At 41.8% G+C, this 21,221-nt stretch overlaps 1 protein-coding gene across 1 annotated transcript in view; it reads right to left on the bottom strand.

The window, feature by feature from the left end:
* The window catches only part of fto (FTO alpha-ketoglutarate dependent dioxygenase), a 136,859-nt gene that overhangs the window by 114,506 nt on the left and 1,132 nt on the right, over positions 1-21,221 (bottom strand). The window contains exon 2 of the mRNA XM_042487948.1: positions 19,791-19,916. Coding sequence (XP_042343882.1) covers positions 19,791-19,916 — 126 coding nt within the window. The remainder of the gene's footprint in view (positions 1-19,790; positions 19,917-21,221) is intronic.

The raw sequence follows: 21,221 nt of genomic DNA on the forward strand, positions 1-21,221 counted from the left end.
ACACTGAGAGCCAGAGGTCAGTTGGGAGGATGTTGCCAGAAAAATCCAGTGTTGATTTCCTTAACAAAAACTACAGTTTGACTAAATATGTTCATCACCAACCTTTTTTTCCATAACTTAGACAAGACGATGATGTCAGAGCACTGACATCATTAAACACCAACTCTGACTATATTAGCACGCAGTATAAAAAATTTAAAAAAAAAAAAATCTACTAAAATTTCTCTTTATTTTCTTTGACAAAAAAGAGTAGACAAAATATTATACACTGTTTCCCTAGGCCAGTTGTTGAACCATGTTGGTTCAAAATAAGTATGCATTGGGAACCTGCTCCATGTCTGGATGTGTTCCTTAAATTGATACCATCTGGCCACTAAACCAGACACTTTGTCCAAAGCTACATTATTAATCGTTCAATCCATGTTTTTCCATTAGATAACAATAGCATAAATATTATGTGAAAAAACTGACTAAAATGTTCAAGATAATCTGATGACTACAAAGACTAAACGCTGAACAGTTTTTATTGATAGAAATTATTTATGGATTTCTTTGATCACGAGAAAGGCCCAGACACACCAAAGAAATAGCAGCAACAAAGACCGACTGTTGTGACACCTTTAAGACTAAAATGCCCAGACTTTTAGTCAGCTAAAATTTGAGTAAAGTAGAATCACCACCTCGCAGTTGTAAGCCTCCATGGACCAGTCAAGGTGTACTTAGAGTTTACATCCATGTTTATGAAAAAACACATCTTACCTCTGGCAACACAGTAGATCTACAAAATCAGCACAGTTTCAAGGTGTCACTAATTCAGGATCTGACCAAATGTAAATAAATAATGTATAAATAATAAATTAAATAATGTCCAGAAAATATTATGTCACATTAGTTAGTTAACCTTTGACCTTTAAGATTAGAAATTTATGTGAAATGTTGTCATAATTAGCATCTAAATTCTTGAGTTGAGCAAAAAACATGTTTTGTGAGGTCAGACTGACCTTGACCTTTGACCACCAAATACTAATCGATTTATTCTTGAGTCCTAGTGAGGTATGTGCCAAATTGGAGGAAATTCCTCAAGATATTCTTGAGACAGGGACAGACAGACAACCTGATAACATCAATCACTGGTGCAGAGGCATAACATTTTAAAAATGTAATAAAAAAAAAAACAAAGGATGAGGTTGACTAAAAATGATAAAAACAGGCCGCCTAGCAGCTCACCTGGTAGCAGGCTCCCCACGTTCCATGTACAAAGGCTATGTCCTTGCCGCAGTGGCCGTGGGTTCGATTCATGCATGCATGTCATATTCCCTACAGTTAACCCATCCAAATAAAGGCAAAAAGCCCCAAAAAATCATTTTTAAAAAAAAAAAAGATAAAAACAACAATGACATCTGACAGAGAACTTAGACTATAAAAAAAAAAAAAAAGCTGACAAAATTAACATTAGAAACATCTACAAACAACTGGCTTTCAGCTTTTTTCTGGATATGTATTTACAAAACCAATTTGACATGTAAGTTGAGCCTACATTTGCATATCATGTTTAATGCAAGGTCGTCCATCCAAGCTCGTGCAAATAAAATGGTTCAGATGTTTATGCTCAGTGTTTAAGAACATAATCCTCAGCATGTTTCTAATATTGATACAATTTGCAGATAAAATACAAGGAATGGGTCAGATTAAATATATCAAATTCAGAAACTTTTTTTTGTTTTGTTTTGTCCATTTAAAATAGTAAAAAAATATGAAAGACAAATGTTCCCAGAAATAACTGTGTATAACAGCTATGCCATTCACCACTGCATTTGTATATTTAATCAATGAAGTGAACATTGTGTATATATTGACAGACATGTTCAGCATTTGTTCAGTGGGGGTCCACAGGTGGGGTACGTGATGACAAATGGCAGACAGGCCGGCTCTGGCCCGTTAATTGTTGTTGGAGGCTGAAGGCTGCGTTGCTCATTTCACCTCGCGACAGGTCGGCAGGGGACGTGATCATTAATATTAGAACATTTCCATCCATCTACCTGAACAAGAGGGCAGTCATTTAAAGGGCTGGCGCTGGGCAGACCTTTCACGCCCTGTTTATAACACTCATCTAAGCACATTACCAGAGCTGTGGGGGACCACTGCCAGTCATTAATTACGTTCCCACACACACACACACACACACACACACACACATGCACAACCTTTATTGGCGCCCAGTCACATCTGAAAAATGTCACACATGAGAGATAAGGTACACATCCGGTGTGCCATTTCAACTAAACATCAAAAGTCCTGTCAAATTCTCTCTCTGTGAGTCATGTGTGCACTTTCTCACACAAACACTTACTTAAAGCAACTCTTCCAGTCATCCCAGGGTACGTGTAATTCTGTCATATGGTGAGTATGTATGCATGCGTGTGAGAGAGGAGGAGATGAAGAAAAAAAAGGAGTGCTGGACCTCATCTGTTTTTTGATCTCTCTCACTGCACCTGACAAGCTTACAGAGAGACCCAGGTTTCCAGATCAATCATTCAAAAGTATTTACAAATGCACAAAGCCAGACACGGACAGGTTGGCACATGGCCACTCTGTTTAAGTGCTTTTCAATGTGTCTGTGGTGTCAACATCTATTTCACACTTATCTACACCTCAAAGGGGAAAAAAAGATGTTTCTGTGACCTTTAGCAAGTGTCAAATCTGGAGAGGAGAAGAGGGGAAAAGAAGAGAGACGGAGAAGGGCGATTTAAGAGATCTGTCCATGTATGCCTTACATAACCTTTTTATTTATCCGGAGGAGATTGACTGAACACGCTCTTTATCAGAAACATACTGGCAGCTTCACACTCGCATACTTACACAATTTCACACATAGGAGCAGCCCAGTACATCTTAAGATTTCTAGTGGACCATAAAAAGTTTCTCCTTTCTTTTTTGGAGGAACTCCGGGGTTAATTGTCTTGTTTAAGGGCATCTGCTTTACGCCTAAACTAGCCACCTCGTCATCACAAGAGCCACATGAACTCTTGGCTACCACCACTGATATGCAAGGGCCATTTTCCGTTTTGCCTTAATTGTTAGTTTGCGGCCAGGCCGTAATGTTTCCATTAAGATTATGTCGATCGAGAAAAGCTTTTTAGTTTTCACCTTCAAATTACAACATGCTTTCATGAGGTCAGCTGTTTTCCATGTGGAATGGCCAGTTTTAATGCAGACGCGGTCCCTTGGTATTCAGACAGGGTCCACAGGAAAGTCAGGGGAAAGAGTGAGAAAATGAGGAATGGAGAGGGATGGAGGGAGGAAAGAAAGAGAAGGAGAGAAAGGAGAGCGCTGATTGAAAGACTGTGATTAGCAGTTTTCAGCGGGGCACCGGGGCCATTGAGTTGTTCTAACAGGGTTGTCGCGTCTCGAGGTGCAGTCAAGGAGAAGTCAGTGCTTTAGAAAGCTCCCTCAATTTCTCCATCCCCCCTCCCCTCCCTCTTCTCATTCACTCTCACCACCCAGCCACACTTTTCCTGCCCCTCCAAAAAATCAATATGGCTGTGCAAAGTGCAGCTCGGCCCAGGGGGAGGGCCGGCTAGCTGTGAGGGGCTAGATGCGGAGCTTACAGGGGAGGACAAGAGGCGTCCTCCAGGCCTGTCCCACAGGCAGTGTCAAGGACAGACCTGAGTACCAGAGGACTGAGGCCACCACACCGCCCTTCCCCTCAGCGTCTTTCCTTCTCATTCTCTCTCTGTGCTGGCCGGGCTCGGCCGGCTCAGTGGGGCAGAAGAGATCGATAAGCAGGTGGAGCGTTTAAAATCCCCAGCTCCAGAGGCTGACGTTACGCTCCTCAAGAGCCCAGCAGACCAACACATTGCTCAGGGCAGAGCAGCTGGATGGATGGATGGAGTGGGTGTACGGTGGTCACCCCTAGTCATTGAAAGGTTTGTGATTTGTGACAATAAACAATTCAATAGCACTTAGCCGTACACTGTGTCTGAGGGGTGTAGAGCCAGACTCTTCACACACGCCGCCATTGTCTCAACATGTCACAGATCAGTAGCATTCAGGCAGGTCAGGCAGCCATAGACCAACATACTCTTTTACTGTATCTCACTGTAAGTCAAGTCGCTGCAACTATGGTATACCGCCATATATTAATGGAAAAATGGCATCAAAAAAAAGAAAAAACTGGCATCATTGTCAACAGTGGTGTTCCTCATTTCCATACAGTAGGCTTGACAAGGAAGCCTGTACATGATGTGGATGAAGTGTGCAAGGAGGATTTCAGTCCTGCCGCGTGTCTCCGTGTGTGAGTGACTGATCAGAGCCGAAGTGGCTTGTGTCTCTAATCCGGTACCACTGTTAGACAGTGCAAAGACCCGGCTCTGTGTACCGCGGCACGGGTTGATCAAACCCATCATGTGACAAGCAACCTCTTCAAATGACGATGATTTCCCAGCTCTGTGTCCTTTCGGCTCCATATTAGATCATCTTCTGACACTACCGAGTCTGGTACTTCATCTGGGATAAAGATGATGCGCAATCCGACCAGAGGGGCCGGGAGTCAAGGGTAAACGAGGGGCTGAGACGGGGGGGGACTGCGCCGGATTGGCTGACAGCTGTGACAATTATCATGTGGTACATGCTAAACATAAGATTTGATAAAGTGTGTTGCTTGACAAAACACTTCAAGGATATTTTATCATCAGTTCAGCTGTGTGTCACATTCACACACAACATATAAATTGAACCGTTTTGGTGGGAAAAAAAACCTGGATCATACAACATATAAATAAAAGAGGATCTTGTCTGCTTGATTTTTTTTCCTTTCTGTCAAAATATGACGTTTCTATGGCTGGACCCAAATATTTGGCTATCTAAATATCCGTTAACTGTATAGGTTTTCAGTTTTCAATTCAGGGATTTTTTTTGTTGCTGTTTTTTGCAATGGACAAATGCCACTTCAATGTTTGTGATAAATAACTAAATACATCTCAGATCTTTGATGTGTTGGAGTTACTATGCTTTCCTTGTTTCATGGGGCTTTGCCAGGTTATTATCAGTAGTTTGTAGTTCTATAATAATTTGTCCATGTTAATAAAAAATTGTCACAAGGTGTGTAATGTCCCAAACACTGGACCCCCCCCCCACAGCTCACCCAGAGTGGAGCCCTTTCCTGTCGCACACAAATTTCTTCCATAGGATACTTATCATTTCAGACACGAGACAAAAATGAACAGATTACTGTAAATCACCTTCCAGCCACAGCTTTGAATATTCGTTGTTGATTAATGCTGAAGCTCCGGAGCCCATAAAATGGTCTACTTTTCCGCTATCAACTATATCATATTTTTTTCTCATGACAACTAGAAGGACAAGATCTTGACTTATTTGTTGGATCTGATTTTTAAATATGGTATTAACAAGCTAGAGCAGCAGCCTAGGTTTAAATGCCCACAGTCACCTAAGCCACTAGAAAAACATATGGCACAAAACAGATGTGGACTGAACATCTAGGACAGGTCTAATTCTATCTCATGTCGTCTTTGACCCAAATAAACTGGCATTATGATGTGACCTCAGATTAATATTGAATTAAGGAGCGAATATCATTTGTGGCTGTTTACACGACCGTCATCCTCGTCTTCCTGGAATCCTGCGGCAGATAAGTTTGCTATAATGGCATTAGCCAAATCCTGAAGTATAGCAGACGGCACTTGTCTTGCTTGAGAAGCCACCTCATTTCTTTATTTATTTTTCCTTCACTCATTCTGAACAAAGGAAAATATTCTACCAGGAATTGAATAGCTTAATCCTCTTTTCACTCTTCCCAGTATCTTGAATGGTGACAGATTAACATTCGGGAGGTTTACAAACCCAGCCATTTGAAAATGTAATTGCTGGTGCCACACTGCATGCATGTGTTTAAGTTGAGGGTTAATATTAAAGCTTAAAATACACACATGCACTCGAGTCACGAAGAGGGGGGATGTGGCCAAGTTGGGCCAGACCCAAGTCACTTAAGCCGGCGCAGGATGGACCATTCTGTCACGTATGTATCAGGGAGTCGCAAGCTGTCCCAAACCCTCGCTAGGCACCATAGTTACTGTTCACTTCTGCTAATTATTACAGCCAATCAGAGGGGTTAACGGGGCGGAGCCTGGCCAGACCATGTTCTGGGGCATTTAACAGCTGGCAGGAACGGAGGTGAATGCATTACACACTGCCCTCATCCAATAAAAATAAAACACCCTGACATCTGAGGTGTACTTAGCACAGAGGGAAGGGAGGAAGTGAGGGAGGCAAGAAAAGCGGGGGAGGAAGAGGAGGGAGGGTGGGGTGAAGGGGAGAGAGCATCTGATAACATGATGTCCAAGTGCCACCTAGTGACAGCTTCCCAGCTTCTCTGGTCCTTAAGGCTCCAGAGCATCTGAAGTGGGGGGAGGAAGGAAGGGGGTGGACATATGAAGCGACCCAGGACAGAGGATTGGATATTAGAAGCATATTGTTTTATTCTCCCAAGGACATCTCAGCCAGCACCATCCCCTTTCAATAAACCATTTAAGTTTCAAATTAAATTACAACACACAGTAAAATGATGACATTTAAAAATTATGTAGATTTTAATCACTGTACATCTTGTTTCCAAAGCGCAATCAACCAAAAAACTCAGTCATCCTCAAGTGACCTCACTGTGTGTTCAGTTGGGGGAGCAGGCCTATAACACTGCACTGGTATGCTGGTGGCCCCAGGCTCCTAGGTCCCCTCCCCTCATTAACCCAGGTATAAATCACACTCTGCCAGTGCCCAGAGGTGAGAAGGATGAGAGTGGAGGTGAGCTTGAAATAATGCTTATGTCACGGCGGGTCAGCCCTCCATTATGGCCGTTTCAAAAACTATTAATCTTGCTTGTAGTCAGTGGCCTAGAAATAATTACTTCATCTAACCCATGTAATACAGCATGACCAGCAGTCGAGCCTGGTCAATTTGAGGCTGGGGAGGCAGGATGGGCGGGCGACGGAGGGGTTGTGGAGAGACACAGAGAGAGAGTGAGAGAGTGAGTGAGACAGGGGGGAGAGCCACAAATTACCAGGCCCTGTCTCCTGCTACTGGGTGACTGATGTCCTGCTCACTTCAGCTGTGGCCTTTTACACTCTCAACACTGATTTAGATAGATACACACACACACACACACACACACACACACACACACACACACACACACACACACTCTGAAAGGCAGATCATGTACAGGCACACATATGTACGCACATTAATCTGTGATTAAATACACACGCATTGAAAGGGGAACACACAAATCACATTATTTTAAACAAGGGTTCAAAACCCTTGTTTAAAATTAGGTCTCAAAGACTCACAAGTGATAACAGAATTAAATTTGCCTTAGTTAGCACGCAGAACTGACCCTAATAAAATGAGACGACATACTGGCTACCACTAAACACTATATGATACTAAAAAAAACAAGTTTCAACAAGTCATCAATAAGTTTTGTTTTAGTTTTGTTTTGTGTTTTTCCACCTAAAAGCCATACTGATACAAATAAATATTACAGTTAGGCATGTAAGGCCATAGGGAGAGGGGAAAAAATCAATGCAATAAAGTGTTGGGATATTTTGTGCAGCAATATTGTATCGATACAAGGATGCCATGTGTCGATATTTTATTACATGAATAATTTATGTTGAAACAACATATTTCATTTTTGGAAGCCATCTAGAATAACAAAACCATTTGCTTTTTCAGTCCACTAGATACATGTTGCTGCAATAAAAATTACCGAAGAAAGATGAGCAGACTGAAAGCTTTATCTTTGAAAAATAAATAAATAAATGTTTTACCTTAATTTGCAGTTAAAAAAAAGATAATATATTGCAATATATCACAATATGTGCTATTGCAACGCAATCACAGACCTAAGTATTGTGATTCCCACCCCTATAAGGCAATACTCATAATATTAGGGAAGGACACATCCCCAAAAAGTACATGCACAAAGCGATTGATTAGTGATGATAAAAATGTATAATCAAAAAAATCTTTTGTTATGAAAGCAACCATGTACCAGAAGCAATGAACTCTATAAATGGCCTTCATCTGCTACTATTACGTGTTTTTTGTTCAAACGGTGTTGCCATAGTCCCAGCAGAAACCGCTGCTTGTCCAGTGTGGGTAGATCCTCAGCTGTACTAACTAGGTACTGTCTTGATAATGATGAATAATATAACATGATAGGAAACTAGTTTTCAAATTTTGACATTCTTTCTGGAGGTGGTGGGCCTCAGACAGATTTGGTCCCCCCCAAATGTTGACTTCATAGCCACGGCCTTGGCATGTTTTGCCACCTGCTATCGCTAAATGAACTTTTGGCTTTAATGTGTAACATTTTAACACAGGGCAGTGTAACAGCAAATATTTCCATAAATCTAACATGCTAAAATAACGCCACCAAAATGTGCAAATAAAAAAATTCTTTGATTATCAGTCATTAACAATTTTGAAAACCATGATATCACACGCAGGTATTCAAAACCCGCACTGTGGGTAAGGAGGGGTAGGAGCTACTGCAAACTCAGCCTCCATGAACGTCACAGGAAGTATGTATGGAGTGACATAAATAAATGCAGCCCTCCAGTGGCTGTCACAGCTGGCATTGCAGGTGCAAATTTAATTAGTCAAGGTGAAGTCTCCCTTGTTGTCTGGGAAGGGGGGGGTCCTCGCCATGCACGCCTGTAAACACGCACTATATCCTAATCAGGTGTCACCGGGGCGTTTGATCAGCCCGCGAAAACTTGTCACGAATCCCCAGCAGAGAGTGGGCCGAGGGGGAGAACAAAGGGAAAGAGCTGTCATGAGAGAACAGGGTGGTGGTGGTGATGGCAGTGGCAGTGGATGAAGAGAGTTTGCCCATTAGCAGTCTCTGTCGCCTATCTCTCTCCCACTCCCCTTAACGTCTCTCCCCCTCTTGTTTTCTTTCTTTCACTATGTGGCTACCTACAGTACACACCTTACTGCATCTCATCGCAGCTCTACGTCTGTACTTCACTCTGAGGAAATCTCAACCGCAGCTGTCACACTCATGCTTCACAACCGCCAACAAAGCTTCCAAGAGAAAACCCCAAAGTAGTACACTACTTTTGTTTACCTCCCCCAAAAAACCCACACATGTACAGAGATACAAGCTGTGCTCGTTTTGTTTTTATCAAGCGCCATTCTAAGTAGTTGGGTCCTCCTGAAAAGCCTGGAGAAGTAAAGGCAGACATGCTGTTCTCCTCCCGCCCAGTGCCTCCAGGCTGCATTGAGGCGGTGCAGGAATACACGCGCCATTAGATACTGTTTACCTTTCAGTTTGGGTGATATTGAATACATTAGCCGATTGAACCTCATAAGAAACACAGGCGAGTGACAAGGCCCAATCGTCTTTGCGACTACCATGGTAACTGAGATTACAGGCTAACAAAGAGCAGACAGGGGGAAAAAATATTTAAAACCCGAATAGTGATACATAAATTAATTAAAGGACAAAAAAACAAGTGGAGAATTAAAGTTGGAACATCTGTCAGCGACTTAGCTTCCCAACGTAATACCAGTGTTAGAACATTTATACCCTTGAAGTTAATGATCCCCTCTTTAATTGACAGTCAAGGAAAACTGGCTGCGGCAGCATCCTGCCGAGACGCCGATAAGAGGCCCCCTTCCCCCCCTCCCAAAAATAAAATAAAAAAACAGTTTAAAGAACCTTGGCACTAATCCCTATTGTCATCCCAGCGCAGCAGAAGGACTTACAAACACAGATAACTCCGCTGAAGCTGTCTATTTCTCAGGAGTTATGGGGACAGCCGAGCTGCTGCGCGCCTCAAATCAGTCACTCAGATTAGCCCAATCCCTCTGTGCTGTCAGTCAGCCGAGACAGTAGCCTGTCACCGCATTTACATGAGTCCATCTCAAACGTGACAATGCCCCCTATATATGACAATGGCTGCGAGGAAGGGGTCCACTCGCTCGCAGATAGCGGGCGTACAGTATGGCAGACGGGCTGTTGTTGGATTAAGCTCATGGTGTGCGCTGTGCTCGTGTCTTCGCTGACACTCCGACAACAAGTTTAAGGAGTCTTAACCATCACTGTTATTTCCATAGCGGAGAGAATGTGGGAGATGTATGTCAGATGAAACACACACCTACACTGACAAACACAGATACACACGCAGGGATAAACTTCAAAAAACTTGGAATGACTGTTAGCTTACCTCGTTTATGTCTTTCCCAAAGTTGACTCTAATCCACCTACTTCGCTTAACATAATGAAGCTCAGAGAATAAAAGGGAAAACAACATAAAATTAAGTACACCCTGTAGGAAACATCTGGATCTGTCATTATCTTGAATAAATACAAGTATGATGTTGATTTAAAGGCCGACCCTAAAACAAATCTCAAAGAAAGAAACTCGATAAGACACAAACTTTGGGGTGTCAAATTATTAAGGGATTAGTTTGTACTTTTAAATGAATGTGCGCTACTTGGCGGCACCTGAGCGCTCACAGACTGCTTTTTATGCTTCTGTGGCTCACTCCACTTCAAACAGTCCTACAACAAATGACAGTGGATGCCCTCTACATAACAGGGCCAGGGCAAGCATGACACAGGGGTTGACAAGTGAACCCTCAAACTCCCTAACCCCTACCCCTGCCATGGCACACGCACACACGCACACACAAATAGCCCCGAAAACAGCCCTGACATGACCGCTCAGCAGCCCTTCCTAACCCCTCCTTGTGTTTTTTTCTCTCTCCATCTCACTGGAGACAACCCTCAATTCAGGACCGTTTTAGCCAGGCAAGTGGATGTGACCCGCTGCCCCCCAGTCAGGCTCATCTGAATAAACAGAGCTGGAGAAACAGGCAGAGGAGGGAAAATCTGCCTACATTATGATAGGAAGAGAGAAGATGGGATTCAGCCAAGGGGCTCTTTTCTTTATGCACGTTTGATCAAGTGCTTGACAGCGCCGGTGGATGGAATTACGGACTGTTGAACAAAAAGTTGTGGTGTGGGTGTACGTGTGCGTGGGTGTGTGTGTGTGTGTGTGCAGTTCAGTCTGGACAGCTGGGTTTCCGTGGCCTGACAGTGTTGGGCTTGTGACAAGCCTGCCGCACCACACCACCACATACAAACCCGCCCACCAGCCTTCGCAGTCCATCATTCAGGACGGCCGAGGAAAGCGCCGTGAGAAGAGGTCAGACGTGGAGGAAAGAGGTGGGAGGAGAGAGGAGAAGAAGATGAGGAGGAAGAGGAAGGAGGGAGGGCTGGTCAGGGGTTAAGTGTAGAGAAGACAGCGATGAAAGGCAACTGTCATGCACCAGTGCTCGCCCAGGAGCACCTGTCTCGAGAAGAACATGCAAAGTGTGCCGGTCACGTCCTGACAATACCCCCACTTTTCTGCACACACACATAGATCAACACACACACACGCAAGCTCGCAGGAAAGGGCTGATGCTCCACTGTTGGAAAGGCATCGGCTGTCTGACAGCATGCCAGTCAAGCTGTCGTTGGCTCCTTCGCATATGCAAGGAAAAGTTAGGCTGATGAAGAAAAAACACACGGGGGCTCAGAGGAAAAATCACTGAGACATGAACAGACTACCTGAAGTGAGGAGACACTTCTCAAAGACTTGATGCAGAGTAAATGCTGGAACGGGCAAAACAAAAAAGCTCCATGAAAGCAAATCCAGGATAACCAGGACACCCACTCCTAACTGAAAGTTGCAGTGGTTACTAAAGTCGTCAGGTGGAAGCAGTTATCCAAAAAAACAAATTCCACGAGGCATAAAAATATTTTTTCACAACATTTTCAGCTTTTTTTCTTTTATTGTATTAGACAGTAATTACATAAATTGCTAATGTTGTATTTAAAGGGGAACATCATCTAAATTAAAAATTCCAGTATGTTATTTCCATGGCCTTGGAAAGTTCAATCAATACTTGCGAACATTAGCTACTCTCTCTTAAAGCCAGAACCAGAGATGTGATGTAATAGGGTATAAAGTCTGGAGCTGCTCCACAGACAATGAATGGGAACCTGATTTTGTAGACCCAGAGAACGTTTGTTTTCTTTTTATACTCAAATGACCTTTGTTCTATTGCAGTGTTCTCAGAACCGAAGCAGAAAATGTTCCAATACAGACCAAATCATAATGTTTATTTACAATACCTCCTTCAGGTCTTACTCTTGTACTTAAAATCAAGTAGTTGTAGACAAACTAATTAAACTGCCCTAATTAACTAGCGTTTAGCAACCTCAAAAAGGCTTACCCACAAAATAGCAGTTTAAGTGTGCGCTATTTTTAGAATATTTTTACCGCTTTACCTTACCATCAGAGAGCGTACTCCGACACGAAATTGAGGCCAATATATGAAATCAACCAGACTCCACTGAGAAAAATACTGGGGTTGCTGGTGCTGCCTCCATTGATTAGTGTGAATGGTAAAGTGGAGCAAATATAGAAATATAGCATACATGTACACTGATATTTATGTTTTTAGGTGACTAAAATACATTTTGCTGCGGCATATTGCGTCACTTCTGTCCCAGTAGACTTGGTTAATCAAAGAAGATAGCAAAGCAAAAAAGTACTTAAAATAAGAATAGCAGAAACACCCAATAGATTAGACCACCATGTTTAACAATACATATATATTCAAACATCACAGTTACTGCTGAAAATGACAACTGAAATTTTTTAAAAAAGCTTGCCAGTTTCACATATTTCATATTAATCTACCCAGATGTGATTGCTGTTGTTAGCACAATATCATGGCGATTCAGTCTACACTCCCCATTCCCCTGGATGCTCTCTGTGTCATCTGTAACATCTTTCCCAATTCTTCATCTATGGAGCAGCTCCAGATGTTATACTTGATGAGTTTTAGCACTGTAGTTTTGGGGGTTTTGAGAAAGTTGTTCATGTTTACTAATATTTTTGGACTGTCTTAGATTATAGAAATACTGTGCATGAATTCTGAAAATGGGTTTCCCTTTAAGAGTCTTTGATGTGCTTTTTTGTAACTTTAACCTTGTAAACGCCAACTTGTTTGCCAACTGAATAACATTCAAAATTGAACCACTATGCCTGACACCATTACTATCGTACCCTTCCTATGAAGTAGCCCTAACACTGTACGGTATTATAAAAAAGCATGTTCTTTGTTTTTACAAGTAGACACTACCTGTGGTATTTTGGTGAGCAGAGGAAGCCAAGTGTACCTCCAGCTGGTTAATCTAATTGCAATGCTAAAAGCTGGCACTAGCTACAAGGAGGCACTTTGTATGCTCAGCCTCTACAAAGCAATAAGCTAAATGCCAGGTATTTTAACACACTTTCATTGCTCATGTTTATGGAAAAGAACTTATGATGTACAAATTAACAGTTACTATTTACAGCGCCCTGTGAACCTGGTCTCCTGCAGGTTTTGTGATTGAAGGGTTTTGGACTTTCCATTGAAACCAGATGTCGGGCAGCAACGTAGCAGTAGGCACTTTTACTTTATTGGAAAGGTGAGTCATTACAAAAGAAAATAAATTCACAAATAAACAGCACATGGACTGTTCTGTCCTATGCCGGTGGCTTTGCATAGTGAAATCATGTTCTTAGAGTTAGCTAAAATTAGCAACAACCAGGACAGCAAAGATGGAGTCAGGGTAGCATCGATTTTTGCTGCCATTTTTGCTTTGGAGGATGAAACTGAATAAGTCTGATGCAATATAACCTCTGCAATTGATGATCTTTCCAATTTCTATGGTGCTAAACAAGTTTATTGAGGAGTTTTACAACTTATGTTATGTTCTCTTTGCATTCACACAAAGCAGCCTCAACAAATACACACAACCATGCAACAACACATTTAAAGACACCCATACCTCACACTTACACCTGTCAACCAACACAAAAGCCCACACATAGTGCACAGTCACACACACACACACACACACACACACACACACACACACACACACACACCAAAATGCCAAACAAACAGAAAGGGAAAATAACGACTTGCCCGGATCATAGCCTCGAGTGGCTAATGAACTCCCTGGAGACGCTAGCCTCAGTGTAGGAGTTGAGAGGGTCATTCCCATGTTTATTCAGCACCAGTCCAATGAGCCACCAACATCTATTGATTGAGCTGATTATTCTATGTCTCTCTTGTGACGGGACACATGCATGACAGATGAACCCTACTTGGGCAGGTCACATTCAATGTAATCTCATCGAATCTGACGGCTGATCTGGTCGGCCAGTTTGCATGATCCACATCGCGTTCCTTGTTTGCGAATACGCTGACATCTGTGGCTAATGCCTCAACACTAATAGGAGGTGCTCGGTAGGGGCTGTCAGACACGAAAGCTGTCAAGGGCTGTTTGGACAATCCTAGTGACTGTTTCCATAGGAGAAAACCATCCAGGGGGTAAATGCTAAACATAGCAATATAGGCAAGTATTGGTACCTAACATGGGTTTTCACTGCAGATTATAGCTTGATGTTTTTTGTATTTGGAAAGAGTGAGGGCTGCTGGAATTGTAGGACTGCATGGGTGTACGACATGCATATAATAGCCAACCAGTAAGAGGTGAGTTGATGGTAGCCGTTGCTTGGAGGAAACCTCTACAGAAGTCCCTTGCAGTTACAGTATAACTCCTTAAAGAGATACTTTGCCAATTCTCAACCAGCTTTGTATCAAAACAGTGTGGGTAGTATGTGTGGTAATGTCCCCTTTGACATTTGCATTACGTCACCCACCAGCAGGAGGGTTTATTGGACTGGTATAGCACAGTGCATCCTGGTAGTTGTAATTTCGGTCTTTCTACTACATAGACAGCCTTGTTTTATGTTAGGACCTTCTTTATATCAGTGAAATACTTCTTTGAAGTGCTCAATCTCCATGCCACACCAAACTGTAATTCTTAGCATAAGGCTATCTCTGCTTTTCTATTTAAATGTTTAGTAAGATCACAAGTCCTCTCAAGCACATATGGAAGTCTGTGACAGACCATCTCAGCCATGTACCCTGAGACAATGCAGGCTTGGCCATAAAAGTTGATATCCTTCCAGATGCAAACCAAATGTAGGCATCATGCACCTTTAAAATGTCATGCATTCAACACAGACCACAATAAAAAAAAGGTGGAAGGAAATGAGGAAATGACATGCAGGGTTTCTTGTATTGATCATGAGAAGCTAGGCCAACACTTACATGGCTGATAACCAGTGTAATGATTAATAACTTGGTGCATCATTTTGTCCCAAGTAAACAGTGCACTTCTGTCACCAGTTGTAGGGCATGTAATTGTTGAAGGTAATAATTACATAACAAACTAGGTGTAGAAAAGCCAATGCCACCCTTCCAACAATAACCTCTTTAAAACAAGGTTTGCTGATAATTTAAGTTGGGTAAGGTCAAATTAGCTAACATAAACTGTGAAACTAAAATAAATTTAACATTAAACAACAAAATAAAATAAAGGCAAAATTGTAAATGTGCAAACATATCGTGTGTCATATCGCATTAGCTTCATTCTAATACAAGTTATGACGCTCTTGTACCAAACTCGGCAGTAAATTAATGCATTACATCTTAGTATGTCAGCTGAGGAATAAGTTCAAAGAGAACTAGGTTGAACTGTAAACACCTCAGTCCAAATATATGAGCCAAAGATCAAACAGGCAAGACAAGGTAAAGACATGTAGAGGAAAGGCTCCGCAGCAGACTAATCAGCACCCTCCAACGCTCACATAGCAGATCAATGAAGGACCTGAGGCCTTGGGCTTGTGCTATATTACACACCAACACTTCATATTCATTCATTGATTTTACTTTTCAGAATAGTATATCATTGAACTCCAATGGGAGCGAAAAATAGAGGCCGGGGCTGAGGTCAACCCTCGCGTGGACGGATGTTTGCACAATATTGATGGCGCATGCAGAAAGAAATGACTAAATATCTGGATCAATAGCTAGTTTCCCTAGCCACGACAGGTTGTTCCAGATGGAAATATATAAATACTTCTTTATGGCTACTGCAGTGGACCTAACGAACAGGGCTAAATGCCCGCCTTAAGGTAAACTCTTTGATTAGCCGGGGCCAGAGGTGACAAGAGGGGTCTGCTGATGCTACAGTGCCACACTTCCAATGGCCTGAGGATGCTAATGCACACAGGGGCCCAGTAAAGGGGCCAAGGATATGACAGGTCACAAGCCCTGGGCAAAGTGCTCTGCGCTACCTGACCCTCCTATTCATTTGTAATGATGATAGGCCCTGGCTACGCCATTCTCGGTCATGTTCAAATAATGCATACCATGAATAATTTAGAAAGTATTTTCTTCAGTTGTCACATGAAGCCACTTTTCTAATTGCATTAATCAAAACTGGAACTGGGAGGTCCACTGTTAGACTTGAAGAAACAAATTTGCATGTGGAAGTCACAATTTTCAGCTACGTGAAGCAACAATAAAGCAGAGTTAAATATGTTGAGCATTTAGTAATCAACTCAGGCCAGCGACCTGGCAAAATTCTTGCATCCTGCTGCTGATGGCACAAGAGCTGCCGGTTCTTATATACAGCACAACACATTTACTGAGAACAACAACCAACCTCACAGCTTCCCCTGCTCCACGGCAGTCAATGGGGCCATAAAGAGGGAGGAACCACATCGTTGCCTGCTCCTTAATTAAATGAAAGCTATAAGGTTCATTTGCCTCCTTTTGTTACACATTGAACTGGCCAGCCCACTGCTGAAGACCTCCCAGACGCCATCCCTGCTTGGCCCTAAATCATGACTGGATAAACTGCTCGGGGTCCCTGCTAGACACACAGCGGCTGCCCAGCGGCAAGGCCAGAGCAGGGCATGCGGTGGATCGACACCTAGCCAGCGATAAGTAATTCTGTAGAGGATTAGTAGCATGATAGCCTGATCAATACTGTGTGCTCAGGCCATTAGGAATGCAGCGAGGAAATGACCCCCTCCGGTAATAAAGCAGGGCATCTGGGTTCTCCTTCATTTGCCAGCTCCATTAGTGTAATGGTATCATTATCTGCCACAGCCGTATTTTTCTGAGCCCTGGCTTTTCCACAGCTCGACCGGCGGGGGTCTGATGAAGCTGTGAGAGCCCCCATGCAGAGTGTTCCCCTCTCTACCATTCTACACAGAGCCAGGTGTAAATCTAGCTCTGTTGGAGCTTATGTGCTACCCTGCCTTAGGTATCCATACCCATGTTTTATGTCAGCACCCAACACTATTTCTCCATTATTGGCTCATTAATAGAGCAAGCAGCATGTAACTTGGGTTAAAAGGGAGAAAAAGATGGCCGGCAGAGCGCAAAGCTGCTGAATGTGCTGAATCTGACACCCCCCTCTTGCTAAAACACCAGGCCTGACATGACAGGACGTCAGCATTAGTCGCCATAAATCGTTTCCCTTTACACTAATTCACCAGCTAACATTTTGTGTGGGAGAATTGATTAACCATGTCTGGATGTGTGGCCACATAATCAGCTTTTACCTCAGTAGTTGTTAATTTAACAGAATTGCCAAGGGAAACACAAACCATTTTAATGAGTGTTCAGAAATTAAATACCCTAAACAGCTTGCACTAGGTGCCACAACCAGAGCAAACCAATGAGGCTGATCTAAGCAATGGGCTGGGCTGAGCCCAGGACCTCACAACATCTGGTGACCCTGTGTGATCATTACTTAGCCCGCCGCTCACACTCACACACTTCCTGTTTCGACACAGCACTTTATACCTGTCATCACTGTCCAAATGGCGAGCTTGCATCAAAGAAAGCATTAGAACATCGGGTTAAGGGACAGGGTCAGTGCCGTTTTCACACTTGCCAAAGCATAAGTGGAAATTCATCCTGTGATGACAATACTGATAAAACATAATGAAATGTTTTCAATTCATTAGGGTACAAGGCAAGTTGAATGTTGGGAGGAAATCCATGAAAATGTAGCTATTTGAGAACCTATGGGCATTGCACAAACTTACAGATAGTGTGCGATTTCTGTGAGTGAAACACACTATAGTCAGAGTAAAAAATAGAATAAATCCAGATTTCTAATTCAAATAAATGTGAATTTATGTGGATCGGGTGTGATTAAATCTCCCTGGGCAGCTAGACCAATGTACTACTGTACTTCATGTAAAGAATGTATATAGAATATGGCATCCTACCTGTCATTGTGCTATACTGACATGCTGTGGTAAGATTTTCTAAGAGGATTGTGTATTCATTCGGCACTAATCTGTTGGTGCTTGCATTCCCTAACTCCGAATGACAGTGGACCCATCATAGCACATCTCTAACTTTGTGCAGCACTGCAGACACACTCACTTACTGCAAAAGTCAACTATCATATCCAAGTTATTAGTTATCAGCATATCTATGTCATTATACAGCCACTGATATTATGAAAAAAGTAGCCAAAATGCATGCAGGTCCTTCCTTGGCTGCTCTACAATCACATAGCTTTTTTACAATTACAATTCCTCTTGCTCATCCTTTTATTTATCTAAAGAGAAAGGAAGCTAAGCCATTAGGTCTGTGCAGTGCTGCCTGACTGCCTGAGGGCCAGCTGGAATGAGTTCTCTCTCTGAGCCGCTCATCTGGCCGCCATGGCTGCTTTCATAAACAGGAGGAACCACGTCTTACATAGTTTCACTGCTGTCTAACATGATCCAAACATATGTGCCACAGCAGACGGCGTCCAAGTCAGGAGATAAGAGGAGGAATAGACAGAGAGGCAGACAGACAGACACTATGATCATGGGCAAAAACACATCCCAGGGTGCCCTGGGCACAGCAGAGCCCTTTCCTTCCTGTCCTTTGGTATTTCAACAAACCGCAAAGTTACAGTTATGCAGCATGGGAAAGCCTGAGTAAGCCCAGGTCAGCACGAAACCCAGCTTAATGCAGCGGTACACACAACAACAGTTGGTCATCACAAGTTACACACACCATCTCAGTTTATGTCAGATAATCCTGCACACACCTCATTTTCATTTATTAGCAGATTACACAGCTGGCATATTTACAGAGGATATTATTTAGGAACAGTAATCACTACATTAGCCAATAATTTCTCTTTTCTACCGCACATCAGATCACCAGCTCTTCTCCACTGTATTTATAGTAAAGCCTGAAGCAGCTGTGCTCTGCTGGCCTGGCACCTTGCCAAATCTGAGATAAGCTGCACACTAACTTTACCATTTGTTTTCAATGTTGCACTGCTCTGTTTCACTGCAAGAACTTTACAGTTAACAATTTTATAATTGTTCAGTCTTCTCATCAGAATGGCATCCCAAATTAAGCTCTGGGATTGCATTTTGTTTGTTTTGTGTGTTACTAAATGCTAATGATTAAAACCAAGGGAAAAGCTATGACTTTCACTGTTTCTCACAAATATGCTACAGACAGTCGTTCATATCGTGTTTCCAGCTGATGTGTTATGTTACCAAGACGTTTTTCTGCTAACTACAGCTTCTCCTCAACAGTGCATTTACGTGATAAAGCACCTTTTTAATGCAACTGTAATTCTTCATTGTGGAGGACTGGGGGGAAAAATGGAAAACACAATAAAGGAAACAGGCAAGGTGAGGTATGCGCTGACGCTGGCGGCTATCTAGCCTTCGAAATGCAGCCAGCAGCATCACACACGGAGCATTAGATATTCAACGAGCGACAGGGCTTAGAAATATGCCAGACCTTACGGAGAAAAACGCTATCAATACCTTTCTTCTCTTCTCCCCCTCACTGTCACCCGATCTTTTCATGTTCCTGGACTTGTGTTTACACTGCCTCGCTTTCATTAGAGGCGATGCTGGTTGTTGTAGTACGCGAGGAGACGGTATAGCAATCTATTATAATTTTAGAAAGGGCACTTGCAAGTGTAGCTTTTCTTGTTATTTCAATCGGAGTCCAATCGTCAATATTTTCAGTGTAAAATGTTTTTTTTGGTGGGGCGACTTTCGAAGGAGATGCAAAAAGCGCAGCCTGAGAACTACAAATCCCAGAGTGGACGTGTGCTCGCGGCGGAAGCAGCTTCGGCACGCTTCAGATGTTGCACCGCGCAGCTACAGCGCAGGTACAGATCTACAAATTGCAGATCTGACGATCAAGACAGTTTTAAATCAGTGATTTAAGTTTAACAGACCTTAAAATGGCTGAGATATTGAAAAGAAAAAAACACGAAACAGATGTGTAAAAGCAAATGTCACTACTATTACACACTACTGTTCTTATTATTGTTATTATAATAATAATAATAATTATTATTATTATTATTATTACTACTACCACTTCTACTAATAATAATAATAATAATCTTTATTTGTATAGCACCTTTCATACAAGAAATGCAGCGTGACGTGCTTTACAACAAAGAAATTACATGCACTGAGTGCCTCACATCAAAAGACATAGAAGACATAATAAAACCTGCAAGTAAAAATAAAATAAGATCAGAACAAAATAGATAAATGTTTCTTCACAGGATAAAACCCATTTGATAATACCAGTAAAAGTAAGATAAAAAAGGATTTAAAAAATAGAATGCACAGAATGCATAACATAAGAGGGTAAATAAAACCTAATGATATTAGGAGATTATTAATAAAAAATAAAGCTAAAAATACTGTATAAAATGCATAAAATTAAGGAAAATACAACATTTTCAAGAGGTGCAGCAGTGTGAAAGTGCAAAACAAAATGCGAAACATTTAAGTCAGCTCAAGTTAAAGGCTGCTAAAGGAAAGAGATATGTTTTTAGTTTTCTTTTAAAATCTTTTAAATATCTATAGGCAGTGTGTTCCAGTGCTATTATTATTATTATTATTATTAATATAATAATAATAATAATAATAATAATAATATAATATATAATAATAATAATAATAATAATAATAATGTAAATAGTGTTTTACATATTTGAGGAAAAAACTTAAAACTTAATAAAAATACAAAAAAATAGTAGTAGTAGTAGTAGTTAATTTTATTTATTTATTTTATATACTTTTAAAAAAAATAATAATGGTGGTAGAACTGCAGTTTAACAGTAATCTGGTGTTTCATATTTTTTGGGAAAAGGGTTCAAATAATAATGCAAAATATTATCTTCAAAATATCCTGGTTTTCAACATCGATATTCCACATGCTTCCTCCTT

The sequence above is a fragment of the Plectropomus leopardus genome, chromosome 1 (assembly GCF_008729295.1).
Source record: "Plectropomus leopardus isolate mb chromosome 1, YSFRI_Pleo_2.0, whole genome shotgun sequence".
Lineage (NCBI taxonomy): Eukaryota > Metazoa > Chordata > Actinopteri > Perciformes > Serranidae > Plectropomus > Plectropomus leopardus.